Source organism: Choloepus didactylus, chromosome 13, assembly GCF_015220235.1.
Source record: "Choloepus didactylus isolate mChoDid1 chromosome 13, mChoDid1.pri, whole genome shotgun sequence".
Lineage (NCBI taxonomy): Eukaryota > Metazoa > Chordata > Mammalia > Pilosa > Megalonychidae > Choloepus > Choloepus didactylus.
This window is the reverse complement of record NC_051319.1, coordinates 70,971,522-70,992,342: the sequence shown is the minus strand read 5'-3', so window position 1 is coordinate 70,992,342 and position 20,821 is coordinate 70,971,522. Positions and strand designations below refer to the sequence as shown.

At 34.9% G+C, this 20,821-nt stretch overlaps 1 protein-coding gene across 1 annotated transcript in view; it reads right to left on the bottom strand.

Annotated features, from left to right (window-relative positions):
* Nucleotides 1-20,821, bottom strand: part of ADAMTS19 (ADAM metallopeptidase with thrombospondin type 1 motif 19) — a 274,154-nt gene that overhangs the window by 26,331 nt on the left and 227,002 nt on the right. Inside the window, exons 17-21 of the mRNA XM_037802030.1 lie at nt 19,593-19,750; nt 15,730-15,883; nt 7,333-7,468; nt 3,024-3,228; nt 520-672 (exon numbers count right to left, since the gene is read on the bottom strand). Coding sequence (XP_037657958.1) covers nt 520-672; nt 3,024-3,228; nt 7,333-7,468; nt 15,730-15,883; nt 19,593-19,750 — 806 coding nt within the window. The remainder of the gene's footprint in view (nt 1-519; nt 673-3,023; nt 3,229-7,332; nt 7,469-15,729; nt 15,884-19,592; nt 19,751-20,821) is intronic.

The following is a 20,821-nucleotide window of genomic DNA, read 5'->3' as shown; positions in this document are numbered from 1 at the left end:
ACTATTATCACAAAATTAAATTTACTATTCATCTGCCAAATGAATTGTGACCACTTGGTTTAACCAAAGGTCTTCAAAAATTCTATTCTTTTTCATGTCTGCTCTGCACAACCAAGAAAATTGGAGGGAAAAGACCGCCTTTTACCTATTAAGCTGTGAATTGTCTTTATTTGGTTCTGATAGCACATTCCTTAATTGTATTTCAGATTTACTTCTCTGATAGTATCATGACTATCTATTAGAAACATTTTATGCAAAAATATTCTGAGAAAGAACCATATCAACAAAAAGAGCAACAAAACAATAATAAGGATACTATATTTGGAGCCCTTGTACCAAGGATAGTGTTGAGTCCTTTATACATTTTATCTTACTTAATCTCTCACACAGTTGCGTAGAGATCATCAAGAACACACAACTAGCAGAGTCGGCATTTGAATCCACATCCCATGGTTACAGTAGCTAGGGTGATGCTGACATTACTGAAACCTAATACGGAGAACATACAGAATGACTCACCTTGGACCAGTCACCCATTCGCCACACATAGCATTTTGAGTAGTCCTCACAGTCCTCAGCCTCCCTTGGTCTGGTGGAGAGGACACACTTCTTTCTAGGGTTAGTGCACCTCACGGTCCGATGACGTACACCTTTGCCACACTTGACTGAGCACTGGAAGATAACATTAGAGGGGTTGGATAATGACTTTGATGAGGAGATATGGCCTACAGATCAAATCATGTGAATCGCTGGTTTTGAATCATCTCTCACAAGTCTATCCATCCACGTGAAAGTGAGATAAAAGAGTAAAGCATAAGAATAAGGGGCGCACGGGACTGGGCACCAGTACGAAGGCCAGAGGGTGAAGTGTTGGAGGTAAAGGGGTTCCAGGAGCATGGAGCCATTATCACAGAAAGTAAAGAAAGGGATTATTTATGAAAGATAAAGGATACACAATGATCAAAGTGTAAAATGCCAAAATCTGATTGGTATTGTAAGAAAGACATTTCTCACTAACAGATCTTAAAACTGAAAAAAAAAAAAAAAAGAATATATCTTAGCTAAAGCAAAAGTAAGATGAAGAATTTCTTTATACAATTATATACCCCTAGAAAGCATCATTCTAAATGGTAAATGGATAGTTGAAAAATAGTTTGGTTAATTTCATAAACAGTGTATGCATGATTGACAGTAGTGATATCACAGACATGAAGCACACATGTATATTCCACTGATCTTTTCCGGGTGCTACTTACTCTCTCATTGGCATCCCTGCTCTCTTACTATGGAATCTGCATATAGCATCCCTATTTTCCAAAGGAAACATCCCTGATTCTGTAGCAGCAACCAACACTGCCATTACTTTTGTGACTGGAAAAGTTCCAAAGGAAGGGTTAGGGGTATACATTTAACAATGATGTTATACAGGAATAACCACACTGACCCAAATCACTGCTCAGAGCAGTGATGAGAGGCAGATGCAGAACTCACTGTCCTGTTCACACTTTGAAGGCTTTGACAATAGTTGGGTTACTGAAAATTTGAATGTGGCACTAGTCACATTTTAAATATACTAAACTTGCTCAAATAATTTATAAGTTGTATTTGAGTATGTTGAGCTTTAAAGTGGCTATACATTGTGTTTTGACATTTTAATTTTAGATTTTATTTTTTTGAAATTGAAACTAACCCTCATCCATAAAAATCCATTTTAAAACTAAATTTAAACAAGAGAAATATTTTATTTGCCGTATTTTATTGAGATTTATCATTTTTTCCAGGTGTTGCCAAGTATCTTCCTAGAATATTGCTGACCTATGTTCTCAAGAGTTTGCAAAAATGGTATGGTTAGGCTGGGAAGGAGAGATATTGTCATTTCTCTGATGCTGTTGTGAGTCTCCTTTCCAGATTGAACTGATTCATTTTGATGTGAAAGATGATATGGCATTCATTCTTCAAAACACACACCCCATATGAAGAAGAATGTATTAAGCATTGAGGTACAGCTCAGAAAAGTAAGAAACACATCAGGCTATTTTCTAATGTACTTTTTTGGGGGAGGGTTAATCAAAGAATATTCATAAACTTATTTTCCTAGCCACTTTATCTCCAATTTCAAAAGTATGGCTATTTACTGCAACATAGTGTTTTCTACTTGTCATTTTTACATTCCATTTAAGAGTCTGAAACTGAGAGGATGGATGATTTCATTCTGTGTGTGTGGGCGTGAGAGTGAGTTTGTTTATGTGAATGAGTATATTTGTGTGTGGCTGTGTCTGCACATGCACCCATACTTTCACCTAAAATGCTTCAAGGCAGCCAATAAACTGGTGATGCATAGTTTTGATGATTACCCAAAGATCAGGTATCATAAAACAAAGTAAATCACACCATTTCAGCATAGAGCACACCTGCATGCTACACTCTATAAGCTTGCTGACATGGGTGTAGCAAATGGGCATGTGCTTTGCATTTAGACAGCACTGGGTTTCAAATCTCAGGGCTACCATACGGGTGGCTGACTTTGGAGAAGTTAATTTCTCTGAGCTGTATCACCCTCAATTATAAAATGGTAAACTGCCAACTTTTCTTGCATTGGCAATTAAATATAAATGATACAGTAAATGTAAAGTCAAAACAGAGTTGCTCACAAAACATGTTTGTTAAGTGTTAATTTCCTTTCTTCTTCTTTTCCTTTTAAATGTTCAGGAACGTGCGATCAGTCAAATGTGTATTTTAATATGTGTCTACCCAAGAGTACACCACAGTGTATAAGTGAAAAAGCAGGATTCTAAAAATGGACATAAAATATGAGCCAGTTTTTATAGAAGAAAAACTAAGTATCTTTTTATATTTTCAAAATTTTTATCAGGAGCATTTTCCTTTTATTTTCAGCAGGGTCAATAGATAGGACTGAAAACAATGTATCCACTAACTCAGAGAGATTGTGGAGATGATACACCACCACCCTATACATGCTACAAGTCAGAGGAGAAGGAGCAGAAAGGTGGTGTGCACCGCACCTCGGACCACACTCCAGCTTCCCACACGGTCATGCAGTCCTGGCCCTCACAGCGCTGGGCAGAGGCGGGCTTGGGGCCAGTGCAGTCCCTTTCCCTGGCTCTGGTCAGAGTTCCATTGCTCAGCTGTTGGGTACAGGCCACTTGTCTGCTCTGCATCCCTTTTCCACAAGTTTGTGAACACGGGGTCCATTCTGTCATCATCCATCTGAAAAGTAAAGCAAATATTGAAACAACACTTAGCAGCTGTTTAAGTGTCCATTTTCTCATCTGTAAAAGGGTTGATTATCATAATAGTGTCTGCCATAGAACAGGGACTCAGTATACAGTATATTACATAGAGAGAAATATATGTAAAGATTATTTTTACTTTACATATATTTCTCTGGCCTCATCTCCCATTTCTTTAGAAAATAAACCCTATGTTCAGCTTGCTACCCAATGCTTTTTGTTTTCACTTCATTGCATTTATACATGTAGCACCCCATGCCTAGAAAGTCTTCCTGTCATCGTTACCCCCCACAACAAAGCCCTGCTCCATCCAACCAACAGGGCTTGTCCTCTCCTCTGCCCTCTGTCACCTGGCTTCTAATACTCCCAGGGTACTCAGGAGATGTTCCCTAGGGAAGTGGAGGGGATCAAAGGTTCCTTAAAGAATTTGAGTTTTCTTCCTTATTAGTACATAAGGTTCTCAAAAGCAGAGACCAATGTCATATTCTTCTGAGCATCCATAATGCTTTCCCTGAAACCTTCTCATTAAACCTTTCTTGAAATGGAATTTATGTTTCTCTTTATGTTTTATAGAAACAGGCTCAATTATTCTGAATTTACTTAAACCCAAGTATTCCTGGCAATGATATAAATCTTAAGCAGTCACTTGTGCTACAGCCTAATTTACTCATTTTTGAGATGGTTTTATTCTAAACTTTTCTGCTTCTATTACTGAAAAAAGGACAAATTTCACGATAACATCAGTACTCCAGCACTGCCTCTAACAAGGTTCTTGTTTGCTAGTCCACCAGATATGATGAAGACCTACCACATTTTGCTTTGGAGTCCTCTCTTGGGTTTTTCCTAAAATGAATATTTGTCTTCCAAATTTAGTTTAGTTTAGTTTCTGCTTCATATTTCTGCCTAAGAATACCCATCCATTAAGCACAGTATGAACTCATCTATACACTTTTCTCCCCAATTTTGAAACCCAGAAGATACTATTCAAGAGATAAGTAATTTTATAATTTCAGACTCATATTTTTGAAATAAAATAAATTTCAGAGATCCCCAATTTAATGATAAAAACTTCCTTTTTATATTCTTGTGAAAATTGCTCAGAAATTCAGAACTAAAATATAAAACATAATCCACTGAGGAAAAAAATATTTTGTATTTTAGAATCCACCTAATTTGGAATCATCCCATTTCTTTATCTTCAATACTCTTCTTAGAGAACTATTTTATAGTTAATTGGTATGTTTTACATTTGATGCATATTACTAGTTAATCAGCATATTTTATATTTAACACAAGGGGTTTCATCAGGTCATTTGATGACTTTTTTGATAAATGTATATGGGAATTAGAATGTTTTTTACTTGTGTGGAGAAAGACAAAGGGCACGAGAGATAAAGGTTTTATTAAGCCAGTAAGGGAGGTTTTCATGTGATCACTTTTAATAGCTGCCCATGTCAATTTCTTTCCAATATTTTGGTTAACCTCACTGATTTAGCTTTTTGGTGGTTCAGAATATACTGCCTCCCTTTCGGAGGAAAGGAAGATAATTCCAATCTCCAGTTGCAAAAAAAATTCTCACTCAGAAATGTACTCACCTTCTGAAATTATTCATTTACCAAGTCATTATCAAGGCATATTTCCCCCAAATAGCCAAGTTCAGTGAATGAACAATAAATGGTGTGTATTATACACTCTGATTCTTCACAGATGGTTACAAAGGGACAAATATGCTAGGCCTCAGGCAGATCCAACTTATTTAAGATTTTCTCATGCAAGAGAAAAAGATGTTGCTCTTTTTTCAAAATGGAAACATTTTAGGGTATATATACAAATGGCGTTTTGAAATACTGTAATGAATTATGAAACACAAGGTAAATTAGCATTTCAGTATTTATGTGTTTACCAGAAAGAGAGATAATTCTTAGGCATAATAAAAGACCTAGATTCTTTAGCCGACAGGGAAAAGGCCAAATACTCTGCTTATGTTTCTGTCCAGCCCTGACTGAAAAGGACCCATGGACCTGACAGTAGGTTACAATAATTCCCCAGCTCACCCTTCCTGTTGATTCTTACACTGCCTCATATAAATAAGTTTTATTAGTTCACCTATTTATGGAGTTAGACTGAAAAGCATATATTCAGGCAGGTGCAACATTATCTAACACTATTGAAAATATATCAATGTACTTTTCTCTTTTGCATATCTTTTTACATTATCATTTTTCCTTCCATTCTTTTTGTTGCACAGTCCTATGGGCTAGCTTTCTTTTTAAATCCTATAATTGCCTGGGGAGGAAGGATTATTAAAGTATGAATGCAAATGAAAGGAAAAGTGGATCATACACTTTCAATACTTTAAATTCATTGAATCTACAGAAAAGCAAGTTGTAAAATTTCAACTTTGTAGAGAAAGAAAGTATTTTTTGAATTATTTTAAGCTGTCATTAACACAGCAGGAGACAGATCTGGAAGCCTTAAGAATTGAGTTTTACAATGAGTCAGCAGTAGAGGGAACTCAGGATGCAATGCTACATCAGAAGGGGAGAAAGCAGGGGGAGGAGGGAAACCTGAAAAACTGAGCATTTGCCTGGATGACACTAAGACAGAAAAGCCTGAGAAATGTTTAAATGGCAACTTGTTCCTCCCCCTCCTTTATACCTCTTCTCTCCCATATTTCATCATTGTGTTGGGGGGTCATGAAGAAGAATATATTAGTTACAGACCACAACAAAGCTACAAATTCTTGCATATCTGAATCAGTCATAATGTGTGTAAATTTGTGACTCCACTGCAGAGGCTTTGAGGGGATGGGCAGAACAATTCTCTGCCTAACTACCTAAGAACTCATGACCACACCATAACTCTTTAAGCATCAAGAAATCACTGGGGGTCAGGACAGCGTATTCCAGAGGAGTCAACCTAGCCTCACCCCATGCTTATCATCTCATCCCTAAAAGGTTTTAGGGCTTTTGACACTGGGGTCACCTACCTTCCTTTGAAGGCTGAGCCCCACTTCAGCCCAGCATCAATTTGATGGATTCTCAAGAGCCCTGGGATGAGAGCCATGCTAATTAGTTCCAATCATTCATCTATGCCTCATCTTCCATTGACCACGGCATGGCCTTTTTATCCCACTTTTTTTTTTTTTTTTTGGAAAGGAAGCAATAAAACTGTCTTTATTTGCAGATGATATGATCAACTACATAGAAAATCCAATGCAGTATGCAAAAATATTACTAGAACTAAAAAGTCACTTTAATAATGAACATCTAGAAATTGAAAATTAAAATCAGTATCATTTAAGCAGTATCAAAAACAGGAAATACTCAGAAATAAATCTGACAAAAGGTGTACAAAACTTTTATCTCAAACCATAAAACAATGCTGAGAAATATTAAAGAAGACCTAAATAGATGGAGATTACCCCACTTTTAACAGCTCAGATTTTCTGTTTCATTGCATATCATGAGTTCTTGACTGGTTTGTTGCTGAATGCTCATTGGGAGAAGTCAGAGGAGATCAAAGCAACCAACCATCCATTAACAAGGACCCCGTGCAAGAACTGAGTGATCAGAGATCAGAAATTGGGCAGACCACAGTGCAAACTCTGGCAGAGGGAGTGCGGATTTAGCCTTGGGAACTGAAAGAACCATGCTGCCACCATTTTTCCACTTGGAGGGTCCGGGTTCTGAACATCCTGTTTTGGTTTACATCACCCCTGGCAAATTCTAACACGCCGTTTCAGAGAACTCAAGAAGGAAAAAAGTAAATTAATCAAATAAGCTGAAATTTGAAGAAGTGACTATAGGTTATTAAATAATTTTAATTCATCCCCCCCTTTCTCCACCTGGTCATGAGGTTGCTTCGACAGTTCAGGGAGCACAAAGTCTTCCAGCTCCAATGCTTATTTTCCCTGAGGTCTATTATCTTGTTTTCTTAGACCTTGCTATTTAAAACCTCACATTCTGCTACATGTTGTTTTGCACTGTTTGGTAGGAAATAAAATTTCTTAATAATTTGAGTGTATTTAAAGAAATTTATTGGCCAAACACTCCTTTAATGTTTGATAGAATGGGGTTACCTTGTTTGACATGGTTGCTCATTGCACTTTCTAATCTGTGGCGCTGGCTTGGTTAAGTATTTGCATTTCTTGTTGTCCACAATGCTGATATTTTTGTTCATGATTTTTGTGCAGGACACTGTTGTCTTCCTTTCTCCTGAAAAGGGTAAATAAGTATAAAAATAAATATTGTTATATACTTTATGTCATGAATCTAGGAGGTGCCCGTAGGCTTCTTGCAATTTTTGAAGGTATTTTAAACTAATTTTAGGTTAGATCAATGAAGATATTATTTATAATTTTATGCAACAAAATGTATCTATAGGCTAAGAGAGACGAATGGTGATTTTCTCCTCACTAAAAAGAGAAATTAAAAATCAAGTTTTACATTACAAAGTTATCATGGCAACACAGGTTCACAAGATTATTACACAAAGATTCATTGTAAACAACTGTGGCCATATTTAGCATTACGTGGTGGAAAGCTGTATTTGCATAAAGCCTCAGGAGTCTACTCTCACTAATGGGCCTTCCTGAAAGCACATAAACATGTACGTAGATTTGCGTGCACATTTTATCATTTGAACATCACCAACACTTTGTAGTGAGTTATGGGAAGCAAACTTATTCTGAGTATAACTCAGACCTGTATCTTATTGCCTGTGATAAAGACCCCAAGAATTTTAGCAATCCTCCTTCCCTAATGATTGTCATGTTCTCTAAAAGCCATGGGATTCTTACCATTTTTCATTGCATTTCAGAGCACTGACTTTCTACCTTTTATACTAGGATAATGAATGGTTATAGTGGAATTTCTTAGGAGGTAAAAACAACAATTTGTATGTTACATTCATTTTCCCTACAGCCCTATAAGCACACTTACTTGACAAGGCTTTTATTAATTCATCTTAACTTAAAAAGTCTAGAAAATATAAGCAATTTTCTTTTTCTTTACAAAATTCTGGTATACAAATTTCCTATGAATTAAAAAAGATAAATATCTGTCTAAGATTTAATACTTGAATTTACCTTATTGTTTAACATTGTAAAATAATTAAATTGGTCAGCTATTTTAATGTCAGAAGGTCACAAAGGATTAAGAAGAAATTATAGGTCTTCTAGGTCACTACTGAAAGGTCCATTAACCAGAGTCCTATGACTGTCATGCAGTGATAATTAGGAAGTTCAGAGCATTTCATGCAAACATGAAAGCCTGGGCTGGTAGCAGAGAGGTCACTCAGTCATTCAATTAACAGAGAGGGGAGGCTGGCATCCAGGAAGGAGGGGATATAAAGGAGAGATATTTTAAACAGTTTTGGAGTATTTTTTACATTGACTTGATACAAGGGTGAGACGAGACAATGGAACTGACCAAGTAGAAGGCAAAACAACACCTACAGGTTCAGGATCTTTCCTTGATTTCATTCTCAACACTTAGCATAGTCCAATCACAATCTGTTACATGAAAATAAATGACTACATTTATATACATGTATAAATGAAATAACAATGTACCTGTAGTTAATGCACATAATGCTACTGAAACCATTTAGACCTTTAGATCTACTTTCTGACAGAGGCCATGCCATGTTGGAAAATTATTCCCTATCTGGAGAATTGTTGGGTTTTGGTCAAATGCAATTTATTCTATGGAAGCTCAATATAGACAGCAAAGTTCCAGGCATGAACAGACCCTTCCCTGAGTAGGAGGAGCTGTGTCTCCAACCAGGACCTTTATGGCACAATACAAGGTATAGAATTTGCACCAGCGGACCAAAACGGGGAAGACCTGGGAACAGACATCTGATAGGCCACAGTTTAGTAAAAGGTGTCCCTCAGCTCAGATGGATTAGGAAAAATTCATGCCCTCTAAGCAGGTAAATTAGAAAACAGTGCTTCCTTTCTCCTAGCAGTGGCAGCCTTGCAACAGGAAACATGGCTTGGCCAATGGTGCATGGACTAGACTGCAGTTCTCTTGTCCAATAATCGTTTTGCAGGCACGCAAACTACTTAACTGAATGTTAGTTCCTCTAACTTGACCTGTGCAGCTTGCACAGTAAGGTAATAATGCTAAATTGTAGAAGAAAGGAAACATTTTAGTCCTCAAACACTTAGAGGGCTGCCCAGGCTATCCCTGGGTAGCTCTGTGACAGATTTCCTTCAAGAAGATGGGGTGTGGCATTAAACTTAATCATAGTAGTGCTCAATACCCAACAACTTCAGATCAGTTTGAAATAAACTATTGGAAAATTAGTCAGTTACTAAGTTCATTTTTCTACATGGAGAAAACTGGTGTCACAAGGTAGGAGCTACCTAAGTCTAAGACACTGAGAGATTTTTGGCCAACTTCCTCCTAGATTCCTGTGCTTCTGGGGCTCCTTTATGACCTGATACATTTACTAAATAGAAAATATGTAAATTTTGGATAATGCAAACTTCTCTCATTATTTCTATATATAATGATCCATAGCTAAAAGCAGAATTAAAATAAACATTAATTTTATGATATACAAATGTTAGTTTTAAAATATAATTTAAAGCCTTCATGGTCATGGAACTCTTTTATAGAATAGATGCAGTTGCCTAAACTAATTTAAATAATGGCTTTTTGCCAACTAAAACACAAAATGATGACAGACATTATCCAGAAAGCTTTTGCTGAACATATATGTAGTCACGGAATAAATAATTCTGGGTTAATTATGCTGCATTTCTTCTTTCTTCAGAAAATATTTAAACTTAGTTATGTTAACCTAAAGCTGACATATTGAGCTATTAAAAAAATCTGTTAAGTATAGATATTGATATATCAAAAGGGAAATTTGTGTATTGGCACAAATTTAGGGTGCACCCTAGAGATGGTTTAAGCAAGTATGAAGGTATAGGAATTTGAACAATTTCGTCTACACTATAGCAAGGAAACTCACATCTTAAGCTTTTTGGCAGATATTAGAAGCCCTATTTTTATTTTTTAAATTTCATTGAACAAAAACAAGAGCATCAGACAAAAAAAATTGCTCAGCTACAGAAAGACATCATGCCTATGACAATACAATTAAGATCTTAAAGCCACACGGAAATGCGGCTGTTCAATTTTTTAATATATTTTTCCGTTCCTGCCAATAGAAAAAAATTTCCACTCTATCATCTAACATCAGTATTTACAAGGCATTCAATACTGTGGAACCTAAGGACAAACAGAAAGTGATAAAGTAAGTGCCTGAATCATGAGTAGTGGCAAGCTGCTGACAGTGTATTACTTGCTTTATGGCAATTACTGTCACCTCTCGGTTGGTCCCATTAAATCAAATTCAGGAAATAGTCTGTTTTGATGTTTGAATACAATTATGAATAAAATAAAACAACCACTATGCATTTATATTTTTACCAAATTTGGACAAAATCTGAAAATAATTTTCATTTATTAGTTCTTTCTTTGTCCTCTAATAGCCTTTTACAAGGACTACACATTATACTAATGGTACCTTTTCATCCAATCTCATAGAAAACTGATATCTTTTCTGTGCTCTACACTTAATGTATGGATATTTTTAATAAAACTATATCCTATACAGGTAGATCACCTTTCTAAAACTGGCATCACAAATGCTGAAATATATTATTGAAGGTAGTTCAATTGTTTCAATATGCACTAGTAAAATTCTCTCCATATTATAATACTGGATATTCAAAACTTTTAAATAAAATTTGGAACTATATAAGACAAAGACTAATATATATTTATTTGTCTTCATTCTTTTTTTAAATTTTATTTATTTTTTTTAATTGAACTAACAATGGCCAGTAACCATGTGAACCTGAAGTAATATACTTATATGAGTATGAAGTATTTTTCTGAGCACTTTGTATACCATGTAAAATGATTATTTTTTATGCATACATTTTGAAAATTTGAACAACTTCCAAAATCATGTCATGCCATTTACTTCTTAGCCAGCCATTCTTTTTACATTTCTATAAAATATATGTCCCTCGGGGTTTGGCCTTAGTATTAAAATGACTATTTCATTTTTATTTTAATGAATAAATGTTTTGTTTTGCACTGTTCACGATATATAATCCAATCTGATCTTGTCATTCCTTTGCATAAAAATAATTTAATGGGATTTCATAACTTTCAAGTTAAATTTAACTTGAGTACTACAGTAATACTCAGCGCCAAGAACTGGCTTCTTCCTACTTTTCTGATCAAATCACCTTCCAATTACTGTATTTTGTTACCCAAGTAACCTTTGCATCTATGCATATGCTATTCCCTCAATCTGGATGGCTTTCTGTATCTCCAGTGTCACTGTGTATGGTGACTGTATTATTATCCAATCCCCCACTAGACTCATAGTGAGCTCTCTGAAAGCAAGAAGCATCCATCAACACTGAGCTTCCCAGCAACAGTGGGAGCAGTTAGTATTTGTAAAGAAATGAATGAGTGAAATAAAAAGTAAAAAAGAACACCCAAAAATTCCATCCCCCCCATTTCCACCCTATTTTTCATTTAGTTTGTGTCCCCATTTTTCTACACATCTGTCCAGACACCAGACAAAGGGAGTATGTCATTGAACTCTTATTAAAGATGAAGTATATAAGAAAAGTTAATGTTAATATAAAATGTTTATATTATATTAAGAAAGTAAAATGCAAAACTGTATTGAATATATTTGAATTAAATGATGCAGTGAAAAAAACTGGAAAGGAAATATATATTTTGATGCATTTTCTTTTTCCTTTTCAAATTTCCTTTGGTATCTATATAGCATTATTATGATGGAAAAATAACAACAATCTGTACCCTTAAAAATGTTCTTTCCTGTCAAACATGGAAAGAGGATTTTAAAAGATTCAGGCATTTGTGCCCTGAGATGCTGTCCTCAACTTGGACCCAAAGGCTTGGGTACTGCCTTACAATCCGACTTGGACAAGGAAAGCCCTGTCTAGCAGATATAACATACAATATTCATGGAACTTGGGCCACTGTGAGGGATGTGGAATGTTAGTTTATTTTTTTCCCTTCAAATTCTATTTAGAATTCCCTAAAGGAATGTTTAACTCTTTATTTGTTTCAAAAGGGGTTCTTTAATTTTAGGGTTCCCTTTCTACATTTGAATTCATTATTTTACCCACTAGATCAAAATTAATCTAGACTAGTGCAGTTAATGTTGATTCCACAAATAACATTTAGATATCATAGAATAATAAATCTCAAATGCCTCTGAAAACCAAGGTACTATTAAACAGGAATTTTATGTCAAAAAGAACTTTACAGCAAACTGATCCACAATTCTAAGGTGCTGAAATAAATTTTAAAAATGTAACATCCCTTCAAAGAATTGTAAGATGTTTTATAATCCTACTGCAAAGTAAACGTCTATTTCACAAGTACAGTTTAAGCTGCTTGAAGATAAACGGACTATTTGCAATATACAAAATTTCCCTGAATTATCATTAGAATTAGAATTAGAAAGAATTAAAAGAATATGATAACTTGTGTGCAAATGTTAAACTGTGGGAAAAATGCACTTGAGATCACCAGCATTCATTCAATATTTAAAAATATAGTTTTTAAAAGAGATTCTTAGTTTTTTCATGTCTTACAATAATAACTGGTATTCATAACAATGAAAAACGTGTAATGAATCAACTTTAATTTGGGTTAGCATTTTAAAACTTGGAGAACTAAATGTCAATGAATTATAAACTTTAAAATGGTTATTTTTATGTTATGTGAATTTCATCCCAATTAAAAAATAAAACAATTTGAGACACTGATCTAAAAGATTGCCATAATAGAATTTTAGCTAGAAGACACTAAATCTAGATTCTGAAAAGCTAAAATCTTTTGTTAAAAATTTTTTTCCCGACTTACTGTTGGCAATCTGATACTTTACATGAGAATTAGAAAAATCACTTTATGTCAAACAGTGAAACTTAAACTGCCCTTAATACTTTATTTGCTCCTAATATATTCCTGTAAGTAGAACAGTGCTAATATTTGCTGTTGAAGATAAATTTCGCATAAATCTGTTTCTAATGTTCTGTGCTTTGAACTTACTCATTTAATTCATGAATATGCTGAAAGATTACAAAGCTTTTTCTGGCCATAAAATCAACAATACAAAGTTAGAAATGATGCGATTCTTGAAATCCTGTCCCTCCACTTTATTTATGAACTGCAAAGGAAAATAATATCCAAAAGCCCAGAAATATTTTGGCACTGAAATGAACATGCACCCTATTAACATAGTCAGAGATAATCGAAAACTTTTGACTAAACACAATGGAGCAGATGTAGAGAAACGGTCTATTCAAGAGCAAATTACATAGGAGTTCTGTACATTAAAATGATTATTTCACAAAATAAGCCATTTGAAATAAAAATAAGGATATATTTAAATACTTATTTAACAGAATACAATAAAACATCTCTTTGAAGCCAATGAAAACCATAACAAGTTCTAAAGGCATGCTTTATTTTGTGAAAAGAAACTAAATAAAGCAAGCTTAGGGAGCTTCTCTGATGAGGAGGAAGAAGACAAACTCAAGAGTTCTAAGTTCTAGTCTTGGCTCCACTCCTGAAGGGCTTTGTGAGATTGGGAATTCAGTTTATCTCTATGTACTTCAATTTTCTCTTGTGAATAATTAAGAAGTTAACACTAAGAATATCTCATAGTCTCTCTAGGAATTCTTGACTCTAAAAGCCAAAAGAATTTATAGTGAATCTCTATTCCTTAAGGTTTGGTAACTGGCAAAGCTTTCTAGGAAGTGATTAACATACATAAATGATTTGGGAAAAGTTTTTAACCCTAGAAGAATTTGCTTGCTTAAACCAAAGACTGGCAATTTCTCTATGTCTATCTTTTAATTCAACTTCTACTACACCACAATTATAGAAGAAAAAAAAAAAACTGAGGATAATAAAATTCACTGGGCAAACATTTTCCTGTATAGAGTTTTAAATTAAAACAGATTTTCATGACTGGCTCTCAGTGCTATAATGAGAGCTATCAACCTTTCTATCCCAAAGACGGTATGGGGGCTGGTATCAGTGGAATTGTGGACATGACTAAAAATCTTATTTTGAGCCAAATGCTTCATTAAAATTACTCTGACAGGGTCATCATTGACCTCCATATTTCAACTATAATAAATATACATATATTAAGTTTAAATATAATAACCAATTCTCATTCCACATTATTTTTTACTTATTAGTAGCTTTTGACATAATTGGTCACTGCTTCTTGTAACATTTTCTTCCTCTGCCTTACATGATAGCACTCTCTGCTGGTTTTTCTCTTATGTCAGCCACTCATTTTAATCTGCTTTACTGCTTTCCTCTCACCTCTCCAAACTCTAAGTGGTTGAGGCACAGTCCTCCAACAGCTTCTCTCTCTTCATTCTTCTGTATCATAAACACACACACACACACACACACATGCACATATTACAGAAACATACATATATAAAACATCCTTTGCAATTTTGTATGGTGTTTCCTTTTAGACTGAGAAGGAATCAGTTACTACAGAAATGAAGAAAATTTGTTATTATGTGGAAATGACAACTTAAATACTATACTGCTGATACACATAGATACAAATGGAAACTGGATGTCTCATGATCTGGGATCTTGTCTTGGACTTATTACTAACTGTTCATGTGAGCAAAGGCAATCCATTTAATCTGTGGGACTCAAGTAGCTTTTCTGTAAAATAAAGGGGTAGGATTTAGTGCTTTTCTAATCTTAAATTTCATGCTGATGTAATTTTTTTTCTTTTGCCTCCTTAACCTCTAATATAAAAATGAAAAAAAGAAACAATCTTTGAGTGCCACTTCAGTATTCTTCCTTATTTACTGAAAATAGGGACAAAACTTAAAAATTAGCAAACTGAAATAACTGAGGGAAGTAAATTAGCTTCTTGAGGTGCTCTATTCATTCAGTTTAAGTATGAAGACAATACAGAAGCAAACTCAGTACTGCTCTTTCAAAGGAGCTTTACATTCAACACAGGTCTACAATTCTTGTGGGAAGATACATTTTGGAAATTTTAAGATTTTTAAAAAGTAATATACTACATATATATTATATAAAGCCAGGAGTGGTGTCTGAGGCAGCCCCTGTATGCAAACACTTTAATAATTTCTGCAATGCAATGCAATGAATTAAGTGAGATACGTAACCACTTTAAATAACTTATCTTCAGTTCACATCAGATTTTGCCACAAAATAGATCCAATTGGATTAAATTCAGCCACCAAATGAGTCACAAAAACCTTTCAGTTTTTCAATGCTATATGAATTTTGGAGTTGCAGATAAGGAATTGTGTTTCTGCCTTAATTATCAATGGTTAACCTGAAAACAACTGCTATTATAAAAAGATAACTATCTGAAAATTCTTTACCTCCTCCACATGTAGCATCACAATCTTCCCAACCTGTGTGTGTCCACATGAAAAGGGGCTCAGGTGCTTTTGAGCTCTGGTTCTCTGGAAGAGGGTCAGATGGGATGGTGTATTCATAGTGAAGACCATAATTCTGATCTTGAAACAGCAGCACCTACAATATATGAAATCGATCAAGGCATTTGGTCAAATGAGAGCACATGCAATCTGAGAATAAAACTAAGGCTATTGATGGCTTAAAATGGGTATTACATGGGGTGCATGCTCTTCATATGTGGAAATGTGACCTTATGGCCATAAAGATGAAATTGTCACATTTTTGAAAAGACTGGAGCTCTGGACTTACCTCTGATCTAAAGGCATCATGAAGGAAAGCCCACGTGAATGTGGTCAGAGATACCAGACCATTTTCTTTCAAGTCAATGGACTGGATTGTTTCCCAAAGCATGGTTCCTCTCTGAGATGACTTCAGGGTGCACACTAGTGGGGGGCATGAGTATGTGTGTTCTCTTGAGTTTCCAGATCTGACCAACAATCTGATACAAAATGTAGCCTTTCTGTTTATATAAAAGGAAAAGAGGGAGAGGAAATCCCTGGGGGCAGGGGAGGATGAGGATAGAAGCATTTGGAAATCATTCTATTCCGTAAGGTCTGAGAACTTCCAAGCCAAGTGATAAGACAAAAATTTTATTCCAGGTATGCATTCAGTTAACTTACATTTTTGGCAAGGTTATTGATTTTCCATTTGTAGAAAAAATAGTTTCCTTTGAAAATAAGTTTATATTAAAAATGAACTTTTCAATAAAATTATTAACTGTACAGTTATGTACAGATATGTAAGCAGTTCAAGTAACCCTGAAGGATGTATGGAATGACTGAATGAATTTGGGCCATACTGGACAAGACCACAAGCAGGCACCATGGCTCTTTTGCCCCACAGAACCACAGTGCCAAGCTTGGAACCTGGACCATCGTGGGCACTTACAACTATCTCTAAATGAAAGAAAGAATGAATGAGAATATGTGTATCTTTATAAATATATATGCATCGAATATGCAAAATAACAGTATGAGATATCATTTCTATGTATCTGTGATACACAAAAGCATATATATCTAAATTTTAAAATTGTGCTAAATTATTGAAGAACTTTGTCCAAAATTTAACCTGTATCAAAGTAGTTATAATAATACATAACTTAGTGTTAACACTCCATGGGGAAAAATTAAAGGAGCCCAAGTTGAAGGGTTTGTGTATTTGTATTAAATAGTCTTTACTTCCTTTTTTCATGTTTAACATATCAACAGAATTACTAAGATATTCATTTAATGTGTGGTTTGGGAACCAACTATATCAACAGTAAAAAATAATAGTTTTTAAATTCACACTTGCATAACATGCTGGTTACTAATTCTAAGTACATCAGAGTAGTTATTTTGGCTTTAAATATTTCATTTGATGTTGCCAATTAAAGTGACTTTCAGCAAAATGAGCTTAAAAAAAAGATTGACTTACCTTACTTATAGTCATAACCAGACTATTACATATCTTTCAAACTGATGAAATGAGCATATAAATTACAGCTATTTGCCAATTTATTTAATTAAATAAAAATGTGTCTATTTTTTCTAATAAACCACCTTTTCATAGATACAATTTTAGACTGTCTTTAAATATCCAGTGACATTTAAAATAAAGATATTGGCTACAAAACCATTAGTTCCTTCTTAAGCCATTTGAATTTGGCAGCATTCTTTGCAAGAAGGAAAGTGTGACCGTGTTACAGTAAAGGGGCACAGCATGGCAGAAGGTATTGCCTTTCAAAACTCAGCACTGGTTTTCGATCTGCAATACTCATTAGAGAAAAATATCTTAGAAGTACAGTTTTCCTTGGATTACTGAATAAATCCAGGTCACATAGATGCCTCTTTTAGACACAGTTCATTGACTTTAATTATTGTTCATGCTTCCAGGAATAACCTTAGTAATTAGCAGTCAGATTACAGATTCTGCAGCAAGAAAATTCCCTCTGCCCAATGCTAAGATCTCACATATACTGTTTTAAGATTTTGAATTAGAGTTCGAGTAAAAGAACCCTGGTCTTGTTCCGTAAAAATATTTTCAGTTACATTCATATAAGGCAGGCAATCTGATGGAGTTGTCTGCAATCCAGTCATTAAAAATATATTTGCTGTTGAGAATGTTGCCATTATAAGTGATCCAATCACAGGAGAGGCCAGATATTGGTCATACACTTGTTTAATGATATTTTTTTCTCCCTGTCCAAATTGCACAGGGCACAGAGTGGAATTTCCAGTTCAAATTAAAGAACAGGATATGAAGGATGTGCAGAGAGATACACAAAATAATTAGTCAAAGTATATTTATGGTTCTGGTCCCAGGCTGTTTTGTTTAAAGAACTTAAATCTAAGCTTTATGTCAGGAGAGGCTGCATAGAAGTATGATTAATATCTGGTTTATTAACAGTTAAATCTTTTACAGGGCAAAACTGTATATTACTTAACCTTTCTAACTTAGCTGTTTTAATGTATAAATTGCAGTAATAATAATACATTTAACACGGGATTGTTGTGAAGATTGAATGCTGTAATGAATATAAGGCACTTTTGGACAGTGTCTGACTCTTAGTGCTCAACAAGTGTGGCTATTATTTTTTGCTACTATTAAGATTTGAAACAGAACATCCACACAATACTCACCTTGTTCCCTTTATGCCTGTTGATGAAGCATAATGATTACAGGCATATAAAACTTTGTTTTTCAAACTGTGGTCCAAGCACCACAGCATGGCATCACTAGGATCCAGTAGAAGTACAGGTCTCAGGCCCCCCAACCCGGATCAAATGAATCAGAAAGTGCATTTTAACAAGATTTCCCAGGTGATTTCCAGGGACATTAAAATAGGAGAAGCACTACTCTAATTGGCCATAGGTGATTTGAACCTCTGGTACCTAGACTGACAACACAGATGTCTCCAACTGAAGGCTAATGCAAGTGAAATTGTGTGGAGATATTAAATAATGAGGCACGACACATTCCACATAAACAGTCAGTTGAAGATGTTTTAGAATTGCTTTCATGTGTAGACTTGAAGAGGCGCTGAAGTGTTGGTATTTTAGGCTTGTTTTGCCATTAGGATGGAAAACACAGACAAGCTGTATGGTCAGTCCTCTGGTTGTATAAAATGAGCATTGACTGCAATGACCAAGGTCAAAAGGGGCATGTGAAACCGCCACCAGTGTGGACAGTCTGCTGTCCTGCTTCTTAAACTCCAAACTCTGTCTTCCCTCACATCCTGTCATTTACTATGTAGTAAAGAAGCTTATCATCCCAAACACTCAAGTGGTCATAATTCTTACAGGAATCAAGTAATCTAATGACAAAATGTAACAGAATAATTGGAAGCATGGTTAGATATATTTAGCAAATTATTTTCCCCAAGATAAATAACATCTCATAAAAGGGATTTTATGCAGAGCCAATACCGATATTATAGATGCATGAAATGCTATGCTCTGCCATATTATAGCATTTTCTTTTCAGCCACCCAACCCTTGTTACTAAATGTATGCATTTAGGAAAAATGGGGTTCCTCTTCCCTGGTAATTCTGTACTTTAAGTCTATGAACTCTCTAAAACATCTTGTTCCTTTTCTAATAATTACTGTTCGTAGACATTATGACTTAAAACATTCATTTTTAAACTCTTAACACCTACCTCTTACATGTTCTTAAAAGTCTATCTGGCAATTCAGATTTGGAAAAGATTAGAGAAGGCACTGTGGGCATGTCATTTGCCATTGGAAGTTGATTATGTAATACTATCACTCATCCCCTCATACCAAGACGTGTAAAGGTGCTGTAGTAGGACCTTTGGCAGAGATCTTCTCCCAGAGGCCTCGTCTTACGTAATGTACGGTAGTTCCTGCTAAATTGAAAGCTCCAGAGTGTTCAATCTTCCAGTCACTATTAATAGACTGCTTGCCAGCATCTCGGAGTGCTATAAAAAGGTTGAAACGTATTGTGAGTGTAAACAAGTCAGTATCATTGATCAATATCCAATTCATATATTGTGTTAAGTGTTTCACTCCTTTCTAAACCGATGGGCCAACACTCTGTGATGCAAAATATGAGGCAACTGCTCTTAGGAAATGTCTGCATTAATTTCTGCCTCTATATCATAGCAAATGTCACAAGCTCTCCTTATTTCTCTGAAGTTGTCCACAAATACATAACTACATCTAACTTTGCCTGCTCCAACCTCCATGGACAATTTAAACTTTATCATTTATTCTTTAATCCATTATTATTTTAAGGCTAGTGTGACTGTGTTGTCTATCCAATGTCCCTGTGGACAATGTGAGGGCTAGTACTACATATTACACAAGCTCTGTATCTCCTACGACACCCAGAAAAGTATGTGATTAAAGAAGGGTCATTAAATAACATATTAGCTAACAGATCAAAATGACAGAGTTATTATTATGCAATAAATAAAGATCATGTATTGGTTTTAAAAACAGAAATCATGACCTTTTAATATCTCCAGTTTGATATTTACTGTGAACGAAGATGGAAGACAAGGCTACTTTTCACCCATAAATGCTACCATTCATATGTGATTTTACAGAATAATTTTGTTTACTTAGGTTTTTTTGTTTGTTTTTTGACCTGATCTCTGTTACTACTTAAATAAAATTCATGACACAGAAGATGTCATGTTTACCATTTTAAATTAGATATTCCTGATCTCTGCTACTACTTAAATAAAATTCATGGCACAGAAGTAAGATATCATGGTTACCATTTTAAATTAGACATTCCTTCATATTTTTCATTCAAATTATTTTATTTTTTATTGAAATGTTTAGATTCTTTCATACAGCCAAATTCCCTTTCAAAAAGACATTTAGCGGCTGGGCAAGATGGCGGACTGGTGAGCAGTATGTTTTAGTTACTCCTCCAGGAAAGTAGGTAGAAAGCCAGGAAATGCGTGGACTGGACACCACAGAGCAATTTGACTTTGGGCATACTTCATACAACACTCATGAACAAGTCGAACTGCTGAGAT